Source organism: Mus caroli, unplaced genomic scaffold, assembly GCF_978045245.1.
Source record: "Mus caroli unplaced genomic scaffold, Mus_caroli_1 scaffold_8, whole genome shotgun sequence".
NCBI lineage: Eukaryota > Metazoa > Chordata > Mammalia > Rodentia > Muridae > Mus > Mus caroli.
In genome coordinates, this window is record NW_028227263.1 from 82,199,593 (window position 1) to 82,220,798 (window position 21,206).

At 48.3% G+C, this 21,206-nt stretch overlaps 1 protein-coding gene across 2 annotated transcripts in view; it reads left to right on the top strand.

The window, feature by feature from the left end:
- Positions 1–18,900, top strand: part of Entrep2 (endosomal transmembrane epsin interactor 2) — a 411,884-nt gene extending 392,984 nt beyond the window's left edge. Inside the window, exons 7-9 of one of the 2 annotated variants that reach the window (XM_085841670.1) lie at positions 7,408–7,483; positions 13,016–13,243; positions 15,575–18,900. In XM_085841670.1, the coding sequence (XP_085697796.1) occupies positions 7,408–7,483; positions 13,016–13,243; positions 15,575–15,891 (621 nt within the window). In that variant the 3' untranslated portion in view covers positions 15,892–18,900. The remainder of the gene's footprint in view (positions 1–7,407; positions 7,484–13,015; positions 13,244–15,574) is intronic. The other variant, XM_021167781.2, reaches the window with a different exon arrangement.
- Positions 18,901–21,206: the final 2,306 nt, after the last annotated feature.

Here is a 21,206-nt window from a genome sequence, read left to right on the forward strand (position 1 = left end):
GGCTCCTGATGCTTCATGGTTCCAGCCGCCAGCAGGCATTTGGAATGTGTCTATAGAGCTTTCGTTTCCTCATCTGAAAAATGACGAGGGAAAACAAAATCACATCAGTGACAAGCACATGGGGAAGGAACGGTGTTGGTGGGAACATGGTAATACTGTACTCAGAAGATGTCTCTGGGTACATTCTGGTAGCCTCTTTATCTTGTCCGTTATTGTTGTCTTTATTGAGTGTGACCGAGAGGTGAGGTCATGGGGCAGGGCCAGGGAGATCTTAAGTGGACGTTGTAGGGAGTGGGGCAGAGGTGGGCACACAGTCAGGTAGCGCAGGCGGTATGTGCTAAGAGCTGGCCCCAAGCATAAGCCACAGAGTTGGATAGCACCACAACATGTGGGGTCTACAGGGCATTCTGGGTATGTCCAAACTCTACTCCCTGGACCCCTGCTAACCCCTGCATGACCACCCTAGCACAAGGCGCGGCCTTCTGACATCACCTCAGGCTCTCATCCTGCACCTTGGACAGCCCAGCAACCTGAAGGGGTGGAGGAGAGTGGCCATTCTGGGTGCTTATCTCAGCCACTGACAGGTAATGGATTCCGTGAAGAAGCTCTATGGATGGAATGCTGCCTGTCCACTGTACAGGTGCAACCTCCGCCGCCGCCGCCGCCGCCACAAAGATAAACCTTGATAACAAGGGTGCATCACTCTCTGTGGGCTGGGTCAGGGGACAGGGAAAGGCAGCGAGGTACATGCACTCTGTGAACAGTTAGGAGTACAGACCTTGTGTTCAGACTGTTGGCATCACAGGAAAAAGAAACACAGGGATTCTCCCTTAGCCCTGCTCCAGCCTGGTGAATCCCACCTGCCCCGAAACAACCAGAGGATCCTTGAGTGACATCTTTGTGTCCACTCCAGACCTGAAATGCACTGGGTGGCTCAGTGGTTACAGGCAGCAGCTGCAGACCCAGGATCTTATTCTCTTTTTGTATGCATGGTAAAGGTCATGGTGTGGGAACTTGCCTGAGAGGCAAGGTATCCTAGTGGTTAGGGAAAATGAGACCCTGCAGTCTCTCAGTTTAGATGGCCATTTTCCTAGACTTCCTATGCTGGGCAGGAACCTCTGACTCAGCAATGAGGCCTAGCTTTCCATTTATGATTAACATAGCAGTGAAGACCTTGGTCGTGATGACAGGTTTTAGTTCTTAGAAGCTCCTTGCTTGTATTTGGGCATCCATATCAGATCTGAAAGCTCAGATTTGGTGATGTGAGGAAGTGTGCCATGGATTGTCGATAACAGTGAACATCACAGTCCCACAAAGCCTTGGCAATTGAATCCCAATACTGGGTCCATTCCCAGGATTTCTAAGTCAGCGATTGGTTAGGGAAGAAGGCTGAGTGAGGAATTTGCATCCCTAGCAGGTCCCAGCTTCTGCTGTTACTGGGACTTTGAGAACTGGAGTAGATCACTGTGGGAAGGCCTGTGGTGAATGAAGGGATGAGAACAGAATGGACCTTAGAGGAGAATGTGGTACAGGGCCCAGAAGGGGGCAGCAGCATCAAACCCACATGGCAGGACCCAGAGGAAGGTACAGAGGGATCAGAGCAAGGTCCTCCGAGGATGGCAGACCCTAGGAAGTCAGGACGCAACTGGGCAGTTCCATCCAGGGAAGTGGGGACTGAGAAGCCAGTCTGTAGTCGTTGTGAGTTCAGTGCTGTCTCAGGCAGGAGGCGCTGCCATCTCCTGCTCCTCAGCAAGCCGTCCTGCAGCTGTTGTAGAATTACAGTTTCCTGCTACAAAGATACTTTTTTGGCTTCCCTTTGTGAGATGGTACTTGGGTTTTCCAAAGAGAGGGCTATGTGGACAGATCATGATTCCATGGACCCTTCCCTGTGGACACTGACAGGGCTGGGCTCTGCTCTGTCAGAGCTTCTGCTTGCCAGCAGGACTTGTAATTCCCTGAGTGCAGGTGTAGGCAGTCACTTCAGACTTTGAGTAGGACATTTAGTGACACACACACACACTACACAGTACACACTACACACTAGAAGGGTATTGTTTCATGTTTTATCATCAATTTTCTCTTTCCCTGAAGAACACAGTAAGCTTCAGGTTAATAAGTGGTTCTGAGATCAATATGACACTTTCAAGGCACTGAAAACTTCTCTCTTCCTTGATTTCTCTCAGAGAACTTGGGTAAGAAGGACTGAAGGTCAAAGCCGTGTCATGTTAGCTTATGTTAGCTCAGAAACCTGCCACCTTCGGTGGGTACTGACACAAACTCAATCTGCTATGGAGCAGGCCAGGTAAATGTGTAGCATGTCCCATGGCCCCCTCTCCAGACCACCTGTGTAGCAGGGACACATCTGCTGATTAAGGGCCTGCAGCCCCCTGGCCAGTTTTCTTTGATGTTCAAGTCTCAGAGCACTTTTCAATTCCACAGACATCTCTGGGGGTCCAGAAATGAGTGAAACCCATTACCGTCCTCAGAGGGAAGGCCACGCAGCCACCTGTCCCCTCCTCCAGGGTGGTCCATCTCCCTTGACCAGACATCAAAGAGCTGCCCCCTTCACAGCGTGAGAGTTTTCTCTGGGTGGGGGTGGGGGGGTAGGTTAATTGCTTGCCCCTGCAAGACAAAGGGTGTATAACCTGCCTAGCAGCACAGCACTGGTCATGGCAAGGCAAACGAGACAGAGGGATATGAGTAAAGTCACTGTAGTACACAGAAAGAAGGGGAGTGGGAGATGGCAGCCTTGGGAAGATTTTTTTTCTTTTCTTTTCTGATGCAAGGTCGCGTTCTACGTTGTCCAGGCTGGCCCTGAATGCCTGCCTCAAAGGAGCATTCCTCTTCAGCCTCCAGAATATTTGAGATGCCCAGTGTGCACCTGAGAGGATATTTTTAGTCTTTTAATGGAGGGTACTCATTCAGACCTCTTCCCTTCCTTGAGCAGCTTAGGCACAGAGGCCATTCTTCCCCAGGGCTCCAGGCTGTGCTCCTCAGGAGGTCACAGAGGTGAATCGCCAACCATGCCAGCAAAGTTACTGAGATTTTCTCACTAGAGCTCCTGACTAGACACAAGCTCACACTCCAGGGACCACTTGAAGCTGTGCTTTGTAGCCACAGCATATAAAACCATGAATCTATTGCCTTGTGGGATTAACAGTCCCTGTGATAGCAGGACAAGGACAGTTCACCTTCTCTGGGACTCTAGTGGGGAACTGCACCTGACCATCAGGATAGGGCTGAGGTATGTGGGAGACAAGAAAAGTCACCCCAGTGGAGAACACACCATACGAAACAGCGTAAAGGGTAGGTAACGTGTGCTGAAAAGTTCCACAGATCTGAGGTCAGCAAAATTGCTTCAGGGCAGGTTTTCTGACCTTGCGTATCCAACTATGATAGAAGTGCACTTGACAAACTCAGTGTCTACGTTGACCTGACCAGGAATTACTTGAGAAATTCAGACTCGGTAGCAGTATGGCTAAGAAAGGAGCCTATTGTGATACTAGAAATTATGAGAAAGGAGATGGGCAGACGTGGTATTTCTAGCTCTGACTCCTATATATTGTATGTTCAAAGAAAATGACGTCAGTGTTTTAAAACTGGCAAGCAAGTGTTTCAAAGATGACCCTGAGTAGCTAAGGCTTTCATTCTCCAGGACAGCTGACCCTTGCCCCCAAACAGTAGCTTGTCATAAATCTGGTACTCGATGTTATTCAGGTGTGAGAAACACATCACAGAAATAGAGCAGGATCCCCAGGCAGAGCTCACCACAGAGCCGATCTGCCTCAATTCCAATTGGTCTTCAGTTAAAATGACTGGTCCAAGTGACATCTCAGAACTAGCAGTGCCCATGTTTAGTCTCTTCCTTAGTTTGCTTCTGTGCTGCTTTGACAACACATCATGACCAGGCCAACTTGAAGACAGAAGACTTTTGTGGCATTCAGTTCCAGAGGGTTGAGCTCCAGTAGCAGGGAGAGAGCAGGCAGGACAGCTGAAGGGGCAAGCTCACAGCTCACATCTTGAGCTGCAAGCAGAAATCAGAGCAAGTAAAACAGAAACAGAACAAGACAGAGGGAACTAGAAGTAGTATGGTGTTTCGTCTCCAAAGCCCACCCCCAGTGACGCACTTCCTCCAGCAAGGTCACACCCCTTAAAGTTCCCCAAACAATTGGAGACCAAGTGTTCACATGCCCAAGACTATGGCAGCATTTTCACTAAAATGGCTACAGCCCAACATGCCTTGGGGAGCCCTGGACAAGTTATGTAGGAAGTTCGTCTCTCACAATCCTCACACCCCTCTTCCAGGCAGGATCCCTGTTCATGAGCTTTTATGGTTCAACTCAAATCTCAACTTAAGATTCCATATCACAAGTGTCCCCCTCTCAGCAGATGTCCTCCCTCATCATAGATGTCCTCCCTCCCCACCCTCTTTACTGTCTCTGCTGTGCTTCTGCACCAAATGGCCATTTCCCCCACCACTTTGTGCAGTGAGGTAGCCTCTGCCATCAGATTCAAATTAAGCCCCTAACACTCTACTCAGAAGTGATAGATGCACTCCCAGGAGCCATCTCTTTTCCAAACCACATTTCCTGGTGCTTGAATATGGGAGCCAGAGGGAAGTGGGGGAATATGAAACAAATCCAATTTCCTCTTGACCTTGTCCCTCTGTGGATTTTATTTCTCTTGTTTTATTTGTATTTCTTTATTGCCAAAGCTTTCTTTCTCAGGCATCAGGTTTCTATGTTTCCCTCCCTTTTTCCCTCCCCTCTTGTGTGTGTGTGGGGGGGCAGGCACAAGCGGGGATTTGATATGGGAAGAGAGTTTTTGGACTAAAATAGCCCTTTAGGCAGTTTCTTTTTTGTTATTTAGTAGAAGATTCTTCGCAGACATTTTCAGAATTGGTTCTGGGCACATCGTGAATACAGAAGGGGAAAAGGTGTGTGTAGATGCTGATGGTGGTGTGAATTCTCCCTCCCTCATCTCCCTCCCCAGTAGGACAAGCTCAGGAAGAAGAATGGCATGTGCGTCATTTGCTCCAAATCATATCAGTAGGATGAAAGGCAGCACGAGGCTGCTTTCCCCCCTGGTCTTAGCTTGATTTCCAGCTCCCCTCAACACCCCACTTCCCGGCCACCAGAACAGGGAGCAGCAGCTCACACCCTTTGTGTCAGTGCCACAGCTGGAGCTGCCTGCTCTCACCCCAGCACAGTGTGCAGAGCAGAGATGAGGAATATCAGCTCACTGATTGAAGTGGCCGGGTGACACAGGAGGCAGGAATGTAATTACCTGAGCTGGAATCGGACCAAGCCGCAGGGGCTTGCCTCGCCTTCCCCAGTCTCCTCTAGAGCTCATTACTCGCCAGTGTGTCCCCAAAGCAATTCCAAAATAACACAAGAAGTCAGATATTGTTTCCTGGGCTGGTAAAGGAGGGAGTGTGGATGGGGCATGCTATGTTTCAAGCCCAGGGCCCACGCCAGATGCCTGCAACACAGTTGGAAGAGTTATGCCTATTGGCTAGAAACTGCAGCATGCATGATAAGGGCAAGGTAAGATGAGGCAGGAAGCTAGGGGGCTCAGCCTTCTGAGTCCTGTTTCCTGGAGTTCTCCCCAGGTCAGAGTCTCCATGGCTTCAACTTGAGGAGAACTCTCCAAGTCCACACTCCACCGAGTAAGGGTGGATCTTAATGGGATCATCACTGTCATGATGTGGGCCGCCAATTGGACTAGCACCCACCCCGTGTGCACCTAGACTCAGTCAGGAGAGTAGCCTAGGCACTTCTTCTCATCCCATCTGCAAGGGAACAAAGGGAAGAAAAGGCAGAAGCAGGTCAAGGAAAGGCTATAAGGCTACTTGGTGCCTTCGTTAGGTTTCCATCACTGTGAAGAGACACTGAGACCAAGGTAGCTCCATTTCATTGGGTCTGGCTTACAATTTCAGAGGTTCAGTACTTCATACATCATGGCAAGAAGTATGGTAGTATCCAGGCAGACACGGTGCTGGAGGAGCTGAGAGTTCTACATCTTGATCTGAAGGCAGCAGCAGAAGTCTTCTACATCTTCTGCAGGCAGCTAGGAGGAGGATCTCTGTTCCACACTGGGCTGAGCTTGAGCATAGGAGCCTCAAAGCCCACCCACAGAGTGATGAACTTCCTCCAACAAGGCCACATCCACTCTAACAAGGCCACACCTCCTAGTAGCATCACTTCCTATGGGCAGGGCATATTCCAACTACCAGACTTGGGATGTGATCATTATTCACCCAGTGCTCATCCCATGCCCTGGTCATTCATGCTGCTGTGAACTAAGTCAGGTCCCATGGCCATTCATCCCATGGTTTTATTCTTTCTGGAGCCACAAGAAAAGAGAATGAAAGAAGGTAGTTGGAAAGGCACGGAGGACTGGCTGTCCTAAGTCTCAGCATGACAAGGAAGACTCCTCTGTGACCTTTTGTCTTAGCTACAGTTCCTATTGCTGTGATGAAACATCATGGCCAAAAGCAAGTCAGGGAAGAATGGGTTTATTTGGATTACACTTACATACCACTGTTCTTCATCAAAAGATGTCAGGAACTAAAGCAGGATAGAAACCCGGAGGCCGGAGCTGATGCAGAAGCCATGGAGGAGTGCTGCTTACTGGCATGCTCGCCATGGTTTGCTCCCCATTGCTTGCTCAGAGTGCTTTCTTATAAAACCCAGGGCCACCATCCTAGGGATGGCCACACCCACAATGGGCTGGGCCCTCCCCCATCAACCACCAATGGTAAAAAAAATGTTCTACAGGCTGGCCCACAGCCAAATCTAATGGATGTATTTTTTCAATGTGGGTTCTCTCCTCTCAGATGACTCTAGGCTCTGTCAGGTTGACAGAAAGTTACCCAACACTATATGGTTCCATATAGTGCCCTGGTGGAAGGTGAGTAGGCTTAGAGTAGCCAGGGACATGGGCTTTGATCTTAGCAATGATGACCTGCACTCTCTCATTTCTCACACCCCACCCCATAGTTTAGGTGAGAAGAAAGAAGTGTATGTATATATGCCTCCAAGCCTCTCCAGGTGAGCCTTAAAGCGAACCTGTACAGTTTTTCCTCGGAGGATTTGTTCCAGGATCCCCACTCCCATCTCCCAGATATGAAAATCCATAGATGCTCGGATCCCTCATGTAAACCGGACTGCTGTCTGCACAGAATCTACCTGTGTCCTTTCCTGTACTTTACACCCAACTGGATGTGTCCACATGCTCTCAGCACAGTACATGGTGCAGGGAGACCTCTATTTCACCCTTTGGAACTTTCCGGAAAGTTTTTCCCTGATCACTTGGAATTTGAGGGCCTGAAGGGCTGACTGTGTGGCTGGTGGCTGCCCGGGTGTTCTCCTGAGCAAGGGTAATACTTTGTGTTTCTCACCGTAGGTTGCAAGTGTTGATCACCAGGTGGTTGACTCCAGCTCTGGGGACCCAAACACTGCTGCTGACTTCAGCACTCCAGGTATTCATCTCTCTCTCAGTTCAAAGCACTGCTTGTGTGTTTTCCAAGATATGGATTTTCTCCTGCTTCCTGCCCCTGTCCCTGCCTCCTGCCTCTTCCTGCTCCCTCCTCTCTAGCTCGGACTCTGTAACATGGAGTCTTAGCCACAGTGTTCTTCCCTAACCTATATCATAAGCTGTGTTGTGGTAGAGCTCACCCTCCTTCTGGGCTGTATTTTGTCGCCTCTTCCCTCCATGTCCTTCCTCCTTCATTTTAGATGTGAATATGAAGAAAAAGTTCTACTCAACTTGAGGTCCACCCTCTCGGGAACAAAAAGGAATTTCTAGACAGTCACTGGCTGCTGCTGATTTGACTCGGGCTTCTTTTTGACTTTATGGTGGTAGAAAAGTCACATGCTGTTCAGTAGAAACTGCTTTCAATGCTAAGATCTTATATTTTCATAAATTGCATGACTTAACAGCACACTCCTAGGAAAGAGACTTTGCCTTAAACTTCGCATTGTGCTCAACCATAGGCTGCTGTGTATGTTCTAAGCATGTTGAAGGCAGATGAGGCTGAATTGTGATGCTCGGGAGATTTGCTACATCTGTCTCCCACTTGCAGAGACCACAACTTGATGAGGCTACTGTGACTGGGCTCCTTCCTCAACAGGAAACAAGCTAGACTAAGGGGCTTCCAAGGACAAAGCTGGCCAGGGGATAAACTGGAAGTCATGAACTTGATAGTTCTGAAGGGCAAATATGAAAGGGCAGATTCCTAAACACATTGGAACCTCCATGGCACTGAGCTGGGAGGAAGAAGTCAGAAAGCAGATGTACCTCCACATCAGAGGGAATGAGAGGATAGGGATTCAGAGAACCCCTTTATTGGGGGATTCGATCTACACTCATAGGTACAGCCTATTTGGAAAGCAAAGTCATATAATTCATCCCATCTCATGACTAACCACAATTAATCCTTGACTCTAACACAAAGTTAACATCTAAAGAGAAACAGAAAGAAACCCCAAGTTTCTGCAGTCATGGAATTCAGAAGTGATTGTATCTCTCCTCTGGTCACTCCAAGGAGCCAGCAAAAGCTTCCCTGGGCCCCACAGTTCCCAACCACAAGATGCCTACACACATTACAAGTTCTTGGGAAAATATGATTAAAAGAGTGGACCCCTTTTCTGGATTTTACACAAGGGTAGATAGAGTTGGGCAGACGGATCTGGGTATTCCTTGCTCAGGACCTGATCAGTGAACTCTGGAGGTGACCATAAGACCAAGGGGTAATTTTAGCACCCAGTTGTCTGGTGGTGATACAAGCACTAGGAGCTTTGTATTTAATACCTTGGAGGCCTGCAGGCCAGGAGACATAATGGTTGAAAAGATACCATTGCACAGGTAATTGCTATACCACAATGAGGTTGGATCAAAGTCTTTTTTCTATTGTTTTTTTCTTATGTATGTCCAGTTGCTCCAGCCCATTTTTTCCTCTTGTACTTTATGAGGGTGTATCTCTGGAGTAGATACACCTTTATGAGGGTGTATCTCTGGAGTAGTCCTATGTGAGGCCATGGGTTCAACTCCCATATTGGAAAGAAAAAAATAACCAGTTCAGTGGACATAATTATGAAGGTTTGTCTCTGGATTCTCTATTCTGTTACCATGCATTACTGTTCATGACAACAGTCCTTGAGTGGGCTGAAAAATCTGGAAGGATATCATCCCCATGTTATTGTTTAATGCAAGATGGTTCAGTGCTACGGCCTGTGATTTTCCATGTGCATTTCCGAATGAGTTATCTCTACCTTCAAAAACCATTGCTGGGATTCTATACGAACCAAACTAAACCCATAGACCAATCTGGAGAGGCTCTGCTCGCCTACACTGAGCATTCCAGTCCATGACTTCTGCCCCATTCCCAGGACTACTCTTGGTTTCTTTTAATTCCTCTTGATAATGTTTAGCCTCTAGATACTTAGTGTCCATAGTTTGTTAGGTACACAGTCATCCCTCGACATCTCTGGAGGACAGGTTTCAGGTCACTTTTCAGTTGTCAAAACCCAAAGATACAAGGGCTTTGAGTCCCTTGCATAAGATGACAGAATACTTACATGCAACACATGCATGTCCTCTAATGTGATCTCTAGAGTACTTATCAGTGTTTTGTAATGGTTCTCCAGTGTGGTTTGGGGACAATAAAACAAAGTATGTACGTGGTAAGCAGAGACACAAAAAGTTTCCAAGCCACACTTGGTTGAATGGATGGATGCAGAACTCATGCACACAGAGTCAGCTGTATGCCTCAGAACTTCCTTGTCTTCGCTGAGGAGCAATGTAGCATTTGGGATTTCCAGGTCCCCTGGTCATTGTTATTGAGTGTGATGCGATGGTGTGATAGAATGTGATTCACTCATATGCTGACCTTGTCACTTGTTACTATGTAGATCTTGATGTTCAGTTTCACAGTTCTTCATAGATTCTCGTTGGTTTTAAACTATTGTGAATAATGTCACAGTGATGAGGATTGGACATTGGCAAGACCACAGGGAACCCTATTCTTCCCTGGCATCTTATAAAGCAGCCTGCCATTTGAGGGCTCTTTATCTAGAATCCATGTTTACGTTGTTAGATGAAGCAATCCACACTTCTGGGAGCGCACTGGGGTCTAACATAAGGAAAAGAACTCTATAAAAATGAAAGTGTTTTCATTCTTCCTAATTGTGAAAACCTGGGGGAACAGTGGAGACCTTTAATGAGAGTCCTAAAAAATAGGTAGCATGTGCTAGATACATTATTCTACATTAATTAAGAAAATATGAGTGGGTTTTCGGGTGAAAAATTGGAAGTCCATTAGGACCATAACTGTCATAAAAACAGGCATGCTTTGATACCCTGGCAACAGCAGGGAAAAACAGTCACCAGTCTTGGGCTGGGAGCTTTCTCAGTGTCTACTGTAATTTTGTGTTTCCAGTAATTATATATATTCAGAGCAAAGTCACACTTGCCTGTCTGTGACTTGATTATGTTGGCACTGATGATAAAAAAGATTAGATTGAGAAGAGTTAGGAGGTATAAATCGAAACTATCTAAAATATGTTTTCTGGTGTTGGGCTAGAGAGATGGCACATCAGTTAAGGACACACACTGCTCTTGCAGAGGACCCATGCTCAGTTCCTAGAACCCATATCTGCTGATGTATAACTGTCACTGCAGCTCCTGGGGATCTGATGCCTCAGGCTCTAGGTACCCATAGTCAAATGCACAGTGCCCCCCAACACATACGCACTTAAATCTCTTCCAAAAAGGTGAACACACACACACACACACACACACACACACACACACACACACTGGTAGCAGTATTTGTGTTTGAGGCAGGGCCTTGCACATTCTAGGCAAGCATTCTAAAATGATCTATACCCTCAGTGTTCTTGTTACTTCTTATTTTAAGACAGCTTTTCCCTAAGTTGCCTAGGATGAGCTAGAAAATTACTTTAGTCCAGACAGGCCTTGATCATGAAGCCTTCCTGCCTCAAGCCTCTTCTGCAGCAGGGATCACAGGCCTGTACCATACAGCTCAGCTTATCCAAGATGATTTTGGTATACCACTGTGTAGTTCCCTAGGGGATAACTAGCTGAGGTTGGTTGGGGTTAGTAACTGCACTTTCTGTCTTTGAAGTTTTCTGATATGATAAATTATTGCTTCTTTTTTTTTTTTTATGCACTCTTTTCATCTCTGAGCATTTGTCAAATTATGTCCAGTAATAAATTCCTGGAAGCAACTGCTAAGTCCAAGGGAGCATGTATTTTAAGTGTTAATAGAGCAGTCAAATTGCACTGTAGAAAAGTCACACCCACTAGTGAGAACCAGAATACCTTCACTGCCGATGAGTTCTCTTGCCCTTCCAAGGGGGTAACCACTCTCCAGCCTTGGCTTAGAGCGACTTCTTACAGGTCTGCTGCCCATGTGTATATCTGGATTTGATTCATTTCTTTCATTTGAAGCGTTTTCTTTTTTAGAAGATATTTTGGGACTAGATTCATAAGAAAAAGTGCTTATTAAATCAAGTCATGAGAAAATGTGTAAGGCCAAGACCTTCCTAGTTAAGGCAGGAATCTCAGTCTCTGCTTTGCTTCCACTGGTACCACACTTATTATGCAAGCACACAACTTGCATAACAATTTTTATTTATTCTTCTCATACAACACATCCAGAGCACGTCTTCCCCTCCCTCCACTTCTCCCAGGCCCCAAATTTCCCCTCTCCCACAGATTCACAACCCCTACACCCACCCACCCCCACACCCACCCCTATTGTCTTCTCCAAGAAAACAGCAGGTCTCCCAGGGACATCAGCTGAACGGAGCACAGCAACAGACAATAAGACACAAGCCCTCACATCAAGGCTGGACAAGGCAACTCAGCAGGAGCAAAAGGATTCCCAAAGCAGGCAAAGATTCAGAGACACCCTACTCCCACTGTCTGCAGTCTCCCCAAACACCAAGTCAACAACCCTAACAGCTATGCAGAAGACCTAACACAGACCCATGCAGGCTCTGTGATTGCCACTTCAGTCTCTGTGAGCCTCCATGAGCCCTACTGAGTTGAAGCCATGGGCTTCGTTTTTCTTTCTTCCCTTTACAGTTTCTATCATAACAATGAAGTCTCTGCCTCTAGCTGCAGATCTACTATTGTGAATTTCCTTCTGCTGATTTTATAACCTCGAAAAAGAAGGGTTAATTATCCTGAAGTCTGTTTGTATATGATGTATGTAGTACCATTTATGTTTTTCAAAGGGCCACCAATTGTCTCCAACTTTTTATATAGGGGTTGTAGTGGTTAGCTAGGCATGCCTTAGAATCTTCCGCTTAGCTCTACCTCTTGGCAGTTTAGACCCTCCTCCCTTCTCTGGGCTGCCTCAAGAGTAGCAGTGAGAACTGAGTGGTAGGGGGCTAAAAGGCTCAACCTAGGGCAAGGTCATGGACACAAGGGAGCCTGGAGCATGGATTGGGCCCGGTGGAAAGAGAAGGGAGGAGCAAAGCTCGAAACTTCCAACCATTGATTGGATTCAGGCTGCTGCGATGGGGCAAGTGTACCTCGGGCAGGTCCTCACCTTGCAGTATCTGCTACTAGACTGAGTCAATGGGCTGCCGGTGTGTCTAGGATGCCCATGGATTAAACAGCCTCTGGTGCAGCCTGCAGGCTTCTGGCCTCCTCCCAATGGGAAAGAGGCACAGACCTGACAAGCTTCGCTGGTCCACAGTGCTGGTGCTCACCATTTAGTGCTCATCCAAGTCCATCTAAGGCTTGAATGGCTAACTGTAATGTGTGTGCGTGTGTGTGTGTGTGTGTGTGTGTGTGTGAAATCTAACTGTAATATATATTCTGATATATATATATATATATATATCAGAATGTGTATTGTAATACACATACCCCACACAGACAGACAGACAGACGGTGGTTTGGGGGCAGGCAGCTGGCTGTTTCGGGATCCAGGTACCTTTGTCATCTCTTATCTAACACTGTGCTTATTTTCTTGCAGTGCCTGCAAGTAGCACGAGTCTCCCAACATCAGAGGGTGCCACCTCACTGGGCCCAAGCCACCCATCCCCTGATGGCACTTTAGACACCCCAACGCCCCTTCTACCCACTCCAGTCCCTCACCACATGTCTCCAGAGGCAGCCAGCTTGAGCACACAGGCACAACCAAGCCCAGGACGTGTGGCCCGCTCAGTCAGCGACCCCACCTCCTGCACATCGAGCGAAGCAGGTATGGCTCAATTGGATCCTCAGGGTGAACCCAACTTATAAAGCAAGTGACCTCTGACACTTGGGGCCCAGGTGTTGGTTCCTGGGGACATGTCATCTGAATGTTTGAAGACCGTGAGATGGAGTGGGGTAGACAGCCTTGGGCCCTTGCTGTGTTCCCAGGGAGGAAGGATTCAAGAATGCAGGGCAATGAGATCTCAGCAGGTGACCATCAGCTCCAACATGAGCATATGCACTGAGCCACATGCATGATTTGAGGTCCAGGTCAGAGTAGGTGACCAAGGGTGACTCCTGTGTGTAGGTTGCTCTGTCCTCTGCCCTGAGTGTGTTCATTCAACACTTCATAGCCTCAGCCACCAGCTGTTTTTATTTTCCTTTGTGGTTACAAATGAGCACTGTCCAGGACTACAAGATCTCTGTGGCCAGCTGCCCAGGGACGCATATGCCACACCAGCTTCCTTGGGACTCTTGTGTGCCTGAGGCTGGAGAATGTTATTGGGAGTAATTTTAACCAATAATGACTGGCTAATGGTCTTTGACTCTGACCATATCATAGTAAAAAGTCTTCTGATATGGATTTGAAAGAACCCAAGGGAGGTGCCAGCCTCACCTCAGTGGTTGTGTACAGCTGAACACCAAGCAGCCTAGGGTCTGAACATGCTAAGCAAGAGCAGAGTCTTTGGAAGAAACCAGAAGAGTGTCGGAGGGCCAGCCTCTTCCTGGTTGAAACATCAGATTTTGCATTATCTGTAGATTTGGGGAAAGACATTCCTCAACCCCTTGCACCTCCCATGGAGAAAGTACAACTGAAATCTGGAGTGCTCTCTTTCTAATTTATGTGGAGCCACAGAGCTTCCCTTCCTTCTGCCCCCAAGAGCAGCATGTGGGCTTTTGTGTCCACTCCCACTTATGGAACTTTGAGAATCACGTATGATTGGAGGGACTCAGGATATCGTTCTTTAGCATGTCCCTCCCAGTGGAATTCATGGTCTGTGACAAACAATCACAGAGATGGAATGAGTGAGGGTTGGTCACCATGCCTGAGGTCCACAGAGCAGCCTGTCACTTCAGCTTCCTCTTAGATCAGATTGCTATTATTATGTGTGTTGAAGGTATGTGCCTTCTAGGTCCCCAGAGAGAGAACCCCAGAATTGGAGGGTATTCACAGGCACCTACTGGGCTCCTGTGTGAGCTGGACCTGAAAAACTACAAGGCAGCTTCCCTTTATCTACCTGTGTCTGCTTCTCTGCCATCTAACATACTGCTCAGCCCTAAGCAGCTGGTGAATTTTCCCAGTAATCCGTTCTGCCCCTTCCTGTGGGAAGTGGCCGTTCTTCTGGTTGAGGTGCAGTCAGGATCATGTTGGGCTGTTCTGGGGAGAGCTGAGACACTCCTCAACCATATTGACATCTGCTTACTGTGAAGGGCGATGGGAGTTAGGGGAGGCTGACTAGTGGTTGCTTGTTGCCTCTGCATTCAGCTGCTCCAACTGTGGACCCAGAATGTGATTCCTAACTCAATGTAATCCCACCAAACCTGTAACTAACAGCATACATATGGCTTAACTTACATTTAGTTCTGTTTTGAGACAGTATCATGTTAGGTCGTCCAAACCGACCTCAAGTTCCTGTCTTGGAGTGCTAGGATTGGATCTTGCCCACTACCACCCACAGGACCCCAGAATGGACCACCCAGAGCATGTCTGTTTTAAGTGGCATTGTTCTGCAAACTGGTTTTCAATAGGATCCTTGGTCAGTGGACCATATCTCACTATCCAAAGATCTCCCTAGTTCTTGGAGCCATTTAACCGGTATGTGTCCTAATTTTGAGGTAGAGTGCCATTGTGACATCAGATGGGAACCAGACTCATTTCTCTAGGCCTGGACTAAAGGATATTGGGGGAAGGACTGTGGATAGAGGCTGCTGTCCCCACACACATAGTGGGGGATCTCACTGCCATGCTGCCACCTCAGCTGTAGTCTTAAATCAGATTGTCTCTAGATGTTCCTACTCTACTCTCTGTAAGCCATCAGACCACAAAGGATGGAGGTCATAGAGTTGGAGAAGGCTGCAAAGAGAGCTCAGGGTCCCCCACCAGTCCTTCTCATAGGCCCACCACTCATTTCACCTCACTTCAACCCTTTGAGGTCAACAGGAAATTCACGCCAGGCTGACAGGAAATTAAGTGACCCAGGGAACAAGGTCACACGCAGTGGTAGCAACTCTCCCCTGGTACACTTGTGTTTGTTTGTTTGTTTGTTTGTTTCCTGGAACTTCGGTTTCATTCAATTCACGGTTGTATTCAGATTGCCTCTTTCACTTTGATTTCCAGTCTCCACATCACGGCCAGCCATGGCTGCCTGTCAGCACCAGCACTCATCCACTGGTGACCCAGATACCTGGAAAATGGGCCAAGGGACCAAGCCAGAGACCTTACAGACCGTCTCCAAAGAGCGGCCACACTCTTTAGTGGAGAGCAAGGCCTATGCAGACACCAGGGTTCTGGTGGCTAAGTTTTTGGAACACACACACTGCAGCCTCCCTACAGAGGTACGACATGTGGTGGGCACCATACGATCAACAGCCACCTCGGAGGAGCCCAGGGTGGAGGAGGCCATCTTTGGTGCTGGCGTCCTGGACCAGCTGTGAAGCTGCTATGGGCCTGGATGTGGACACTGATAAGCCTGCAAAGTCTGGTCCTGCAAGATGCCACCGTGCTTGGTAGAGAAAGGCCTTTGGCCTGCTGGGTCAAGAACATCCAGGATATCCAGGAAGCTCGCTGGTGGCTTGGGCAAGGAACTGTTACTCTTTCTCCCATCAGTTGTCTTCCTGGGGACTGTTTGTCGCCTGTCCCACTAACTCAGAGATATTTCTCTCCTGCCCTTAGTGAGCTCTGGTTGCTTCAGGGGCATAACACCTCTTGAACTGAAGAATGTGATGGGAATACCAATTCTGGGACAGGGGACACTTGTGGAACACAAAGACACTGCATCTGTCCCAAGTCAAGGCCTTTAACACTCGATGCTCCTCTGTGCCTGGTTTGGTTCAGTGTTAAGATTAGAGAGTAGCAGTGGCAATGGAGTCCTGTGGCTGCTATCACTCTGCAATGACACCTTTATCAGATTCTGACCCATTACTTCCTCTCAAAGGTCATGCTAGCACAGCCTGGGACCACCTTCTCGCCCACCGGGCTATCATGCAAATAAATCAATGAAAGCTTTCCTACATACTCTTGGGAAGCAAGCACGTGTCACAGGGGCTTGAAATGCCCACCTCCTCGTGTGTACTGGGCCTCCCCATTAGGCCTCTGTCTGTGGGCTGCTATCCCCAACTCCTCTCTAGGTTCCTCCCCCACAGTCTCCCATCCTTGAACCACAGCAAATACTTGTTACTTGTGTTTTAACAATAAGCTCCCTTCTCTTCCCTTGGAGGACTTCCCCTTGTATCTGACCTCACCTAGTTGTGCTGGGTAGGTCACAGTCTGGGCTAGGAAGCTACTGTCTGCTATATGTGCACCTCCGGCTTAGGCAAGCCTCTCTCATGACCCAGAGTTGTCCCTGCTCAACTCAGGTGGCAACAGGCACACTTGTGTTGAAGGATGCAAATGGTCAATGCCTTATTTCTAGGAGAATGCCAATGGTGGACATCCAGAAGCAAGGCAAACCCAGCTTAGGCACAACCAGGTGGCTTGGGGCAAAATGGCCACCCAAGACATTCTTGGCTGTTTCAGACCACATTTTCTGGCAAGATCAACAGCAACCACTTCTCAGCAATGGGTCTGGAGCAGCACTGCTTGAAAGCACTTCCTGCAAAAGCCAGAAACGCCCACATCTGCTTCCCCCACAGCAGCAGGTATAATCAAGGGCAATCACTGCACCACCATGGGCCTGTGAGCCTCAATATAGGCACAGAAGCCCTCAGTCTGTGGGTGGACCAGAGTGTTCCTTCCATTGTTCAGTGGCCAGCTGGTAGGTATAGGATGCTCTTCTCTCCATCTTGCCTGCCCTTGCCTGTCCTTCATCCTCTACTACCCTGATTCAGTCCCCCCCACCCCAAATTCCCTGTAGCCACTATGCTGAAGACCTCTGTGTGTTTGGAAGTTGTGGGACTTCAGCCCACACATGGCCTTGGAAAACCCCTAGCAGCCATCAGTTAGTTCTCCACGCCCCGATGGCTTTACCATTGCCATAATCTGTTGCCTTTGTGAGGTTAGCAAGCTGGAAAATATAAATTGGGCATTTGACAGTAGCCTTGCCTTTTCCACAGGAGACATGATAGAGATGAATATTTGAGCACTTTATTCAGACTATAAAATTCTCTAATTTTCCCTCAAGTGAGGACTTTGAAAATCCCCCATGAGAAAATCCCTTTCAGTAGAGTGGCTTGCCCCAAGCTTCATAGCACGAAGTACTTTCATGCCTGGCTGCTGGGCTTTCTCACCACTTCAGAGATGAGGGGAAGGGAGGTAGCAAGAGGGTGTCGCCTGATTGGAGGGGCCATGCAGCAGTGTGCTTAAACACTTGTGGATCTCAGAACAAGCTATGATCCAAGAGAAGCCAGGACCAACCCCATCCCAACTGACCCAAGCTCGGAGGTATTTTCATAGTGTGGCCAGGGTGACCAGTTTCTGGATACAGCACAGGACACTGTGGCTTTCCTGCTGCCTCTTTACAGATGGCCCTCAACTATCATGGGCACTCCTGCCTCAAGTTGCACCTCTTCTCAGGTGCAGACTAACACTACGACCGAGAAGCCCCGAGTCCCAGACATTCTCAAGGAAGTGATACACAAAAACCATCCTAGCTAGGTTATGAGATGGCTCCCCTGACAGGCTTATAAGATGGATAAAGAAACTACAGCACTTCATGCTATTGGGTGGGTGTTTAATGACAGATATGTCTTTGTTTACCTTCTCTGGGCCCCAGATGGACCAAGAGGGCATTAAAAATGCCCAAGCTCCAGGCTTCCAGGAAGCCAGAGGTACTGGTAACAGCCACTAGACAACAGTCTTGCAATTTGACTTGTCTGTTCTGGGTTCCTTAACCCTGCCTCTGTGGTGAGCTAGTGCTAAGAACCCCAGGCAGTTATGTGGGTCCCTTGCAGAAGCAAAGCTGTCTTTCTTTACATTGCCTATACAACCTTCCATCTTGGAAGGTCTGTCCCTGCTTCTTGTGTTGATATCTTAACTGGGTCCAATAGTAACCATTTGGGAGGAGATGCTATCATGCCTGGCTCGCCAAGCCCTGGGCCCCCAGAACTCCCCCCCCAAAAAAAATCAGTATCTTCTAGGACATCCCTTGACTCTGCTTGGGGGCAGGAAGATGCTGATGATGTGAACCCACAATGGGCAGCAACTCTACTGTGAAGAAGGCTGGAGGCTTCATGACAAGGACTCAAGTCTCCTTCCCAGGGAGGCCCTAGTAGAATTTGAAATGCTTGCAATCAGCCCTGGAGTGGAAAGCTCATTTTGGGTCTTCTCTCCCCCACCCCATGCGGCTGTGTCAGCCCACAGCTGCTGCTGAGGCAGAGTTTATAGGAAGTTGTTTCCAGGCCACCAGAGACCTGTTCGTACAACTGGAAAGGTTGTATTTATTTAATGTACCTCAAGGTGTTTTAATAATGATCAGTGTTTTAATAAAAAGTATTTCTGGTCTCTGAGTTCTAACTGGGACTAAGAGGGTCCTGGGGGTGCTGGATCTGGGGGAGCAAGAAGCTGCCACAGCTACCCACGAGGTGCTGCCCAGTTCCAGGAGCTGAGGTGAGAAGGCAGCTCCCGATGTTCACAGGTCCAAACCACAGCTGCCCCTCTGTGGACCTGACACTCAAGGGGACCTGGAAGATGGTCCTATATTCCAAAGTGTTCCAGTTAAGGCTCTGAGAGATGTGCACCAGGGACTGGGTAAAGAGCTTGCTTGCTGGACAAGCATAAGGATCTGCGTTTGGATTCTAAGGAAGGGAGGGGCACACTGTAGCCCCAGTGCTGGGGTGTGCAGGGACAGGCCAACCAATTTCTGACCGGAGCAGCTGGAATAGCAAGCCCCTGGTTCTGTAAAAGACTGCCTCAACAAAATAAGATGGGGCGTGAAAAAGGACGATATATCCATGTGTGCACAAATGGTCACATGTGCCTGCACACAGGTGAAAACACATGCACACATTGTGCACACGCTGACTACCAGTCCATAGACATTATACCCTCTTTGTCATCTCTGACTGTGCCTCTTCTCTCTGGAGCAGGGCGTGTGCTTGTCTAGGACACACATGGGCAGTCCGTGGGCCTAGCAGCAGGCGCTAGCTCCTCTGCTGTCTGGCCTTCACCTCGGGGACTGTTCATCTCATTCTGCAAGAATGCCAGCCATCATCTAGATACTGGTTTTTGAATCTTGGCATAGCGAAACAGTTTTCTTGGCTCTCAGTTCTTCTGTTTTTTGGGGGAGTGAGGTGACAGACCTGGAGACCTTTGTTGCATTTCTGATGGCATATCCTAGGCCACTGTTTGAGGCTAGAGTTCACAGTGAAAGGCTCTTTCTCACCTGCTCCTGATGGGTAGAAAAGTGAAGTGGGCACATGGTTCAGGCCCCTCAGGCGGTTCCCGCAGAATCATGAGCAAAGAAAACACCTGGTCATGGGTATGCTTTGCTGTGGTGGGCCAAAGAGGAGACTCTCACTTGCCAAGGTCCCCTGTCTCATCCTCCAGAGACAATCCCAAGCTTACCCCATTCCCTCCTCATATCAGGCAACAGCAGGCCTGAAGCAAGGTACAGAACTGCAAAGATGCCCTGCCAACACTCTACAGGTATGGATTCCCAAGGTCTGGAGAAAGGCTAAAGGTGTAGGCCAGGTTAACATACATATACTTCTGAGGGAAGCAATCTGGAGACTCCCTGGTCTCCACTGCTCCTTTATTAAGTCAACCTTCAGCCATCTCTTCCATGCTGCAGCTGAGTGAAGAACCTGAAGCTGGCCGGACACCATCAGTGACACATAGTGGCTTTTAGCCCTTGCCCCCTCCAGTGCCCACCTGCGTGGGAGCTGCTAAGGTTGCAAACCAGGGAGGGGTCCTGTTACCACAGGGCAGACTCTCAGAGCCACTGTCCAAACGGTGGAAATGAGAGGCCCACAGCGCATGTACTGCCCAGCTGACAAATGAGGCACATACAGTGCTTTTGATCACGACGTGAGGTTTATTAGCAATATGCACGAAGTCTTCCTAGGGTCAGCTGCATGCAACACACAGGTTACTCCTCCAGTACAGTAATCCTAAATCTTTAGTTACTGTGTGGTAAGGCTTCTTAAGTCACAGTGTATTCTTCAAGGCCTGAGCCAAAAAAAAAAAAAAAAAAAAAAAGAGGCTGCCAGACAAAATGACGTCAGTTAACATTGACCTCTAATGTGCTGAGCCAGCCCCTGCGCTCCTTGGTCCATGACACACTAACACTGCTCTGTGAGTGATGGCCAAGCAGTTTGCTTGACAAGTAATTTGCACTCTTGCTGGTCCCTTCTGGAAGGGCAGAGGTGGGGTTTTCTGATGTGGGCTTCCTTTATTGGGGACAGGTGTGTGTGTGTGTGTGTGTGTGTGTGTGTGTGTAGGTGTCTGTAGAGTTTTGTTGTTGTTTAAATAGGAACATTCCCCATGCCGCTGCCTTTGTCCCTGGCAGGATGTTGCCCCCTAATAGGAAGCCCTGTGGTGGAGAAGGAGTCAGTCAAAGTAAGGATGCCCAGGGAAATTCACAGGGTCTCAGGGGACTCAGAATAGTCTAGGACGGGAGAAGCAGCAGTGGTCACAGATCGTCGGGAAAACTAAACATCCAGAGAATGGCTTGCCAAGGTCAAAGTCCAAACAGTATTATTTGCTAAATAAATATGGAGTTTTGACATCGTGACCATGATTTTTTATTTAACTCGGGAGCATCCCCTTGCTGCGTAAATACTTACAATCAATCACACGTTCCCACACTTGGCAC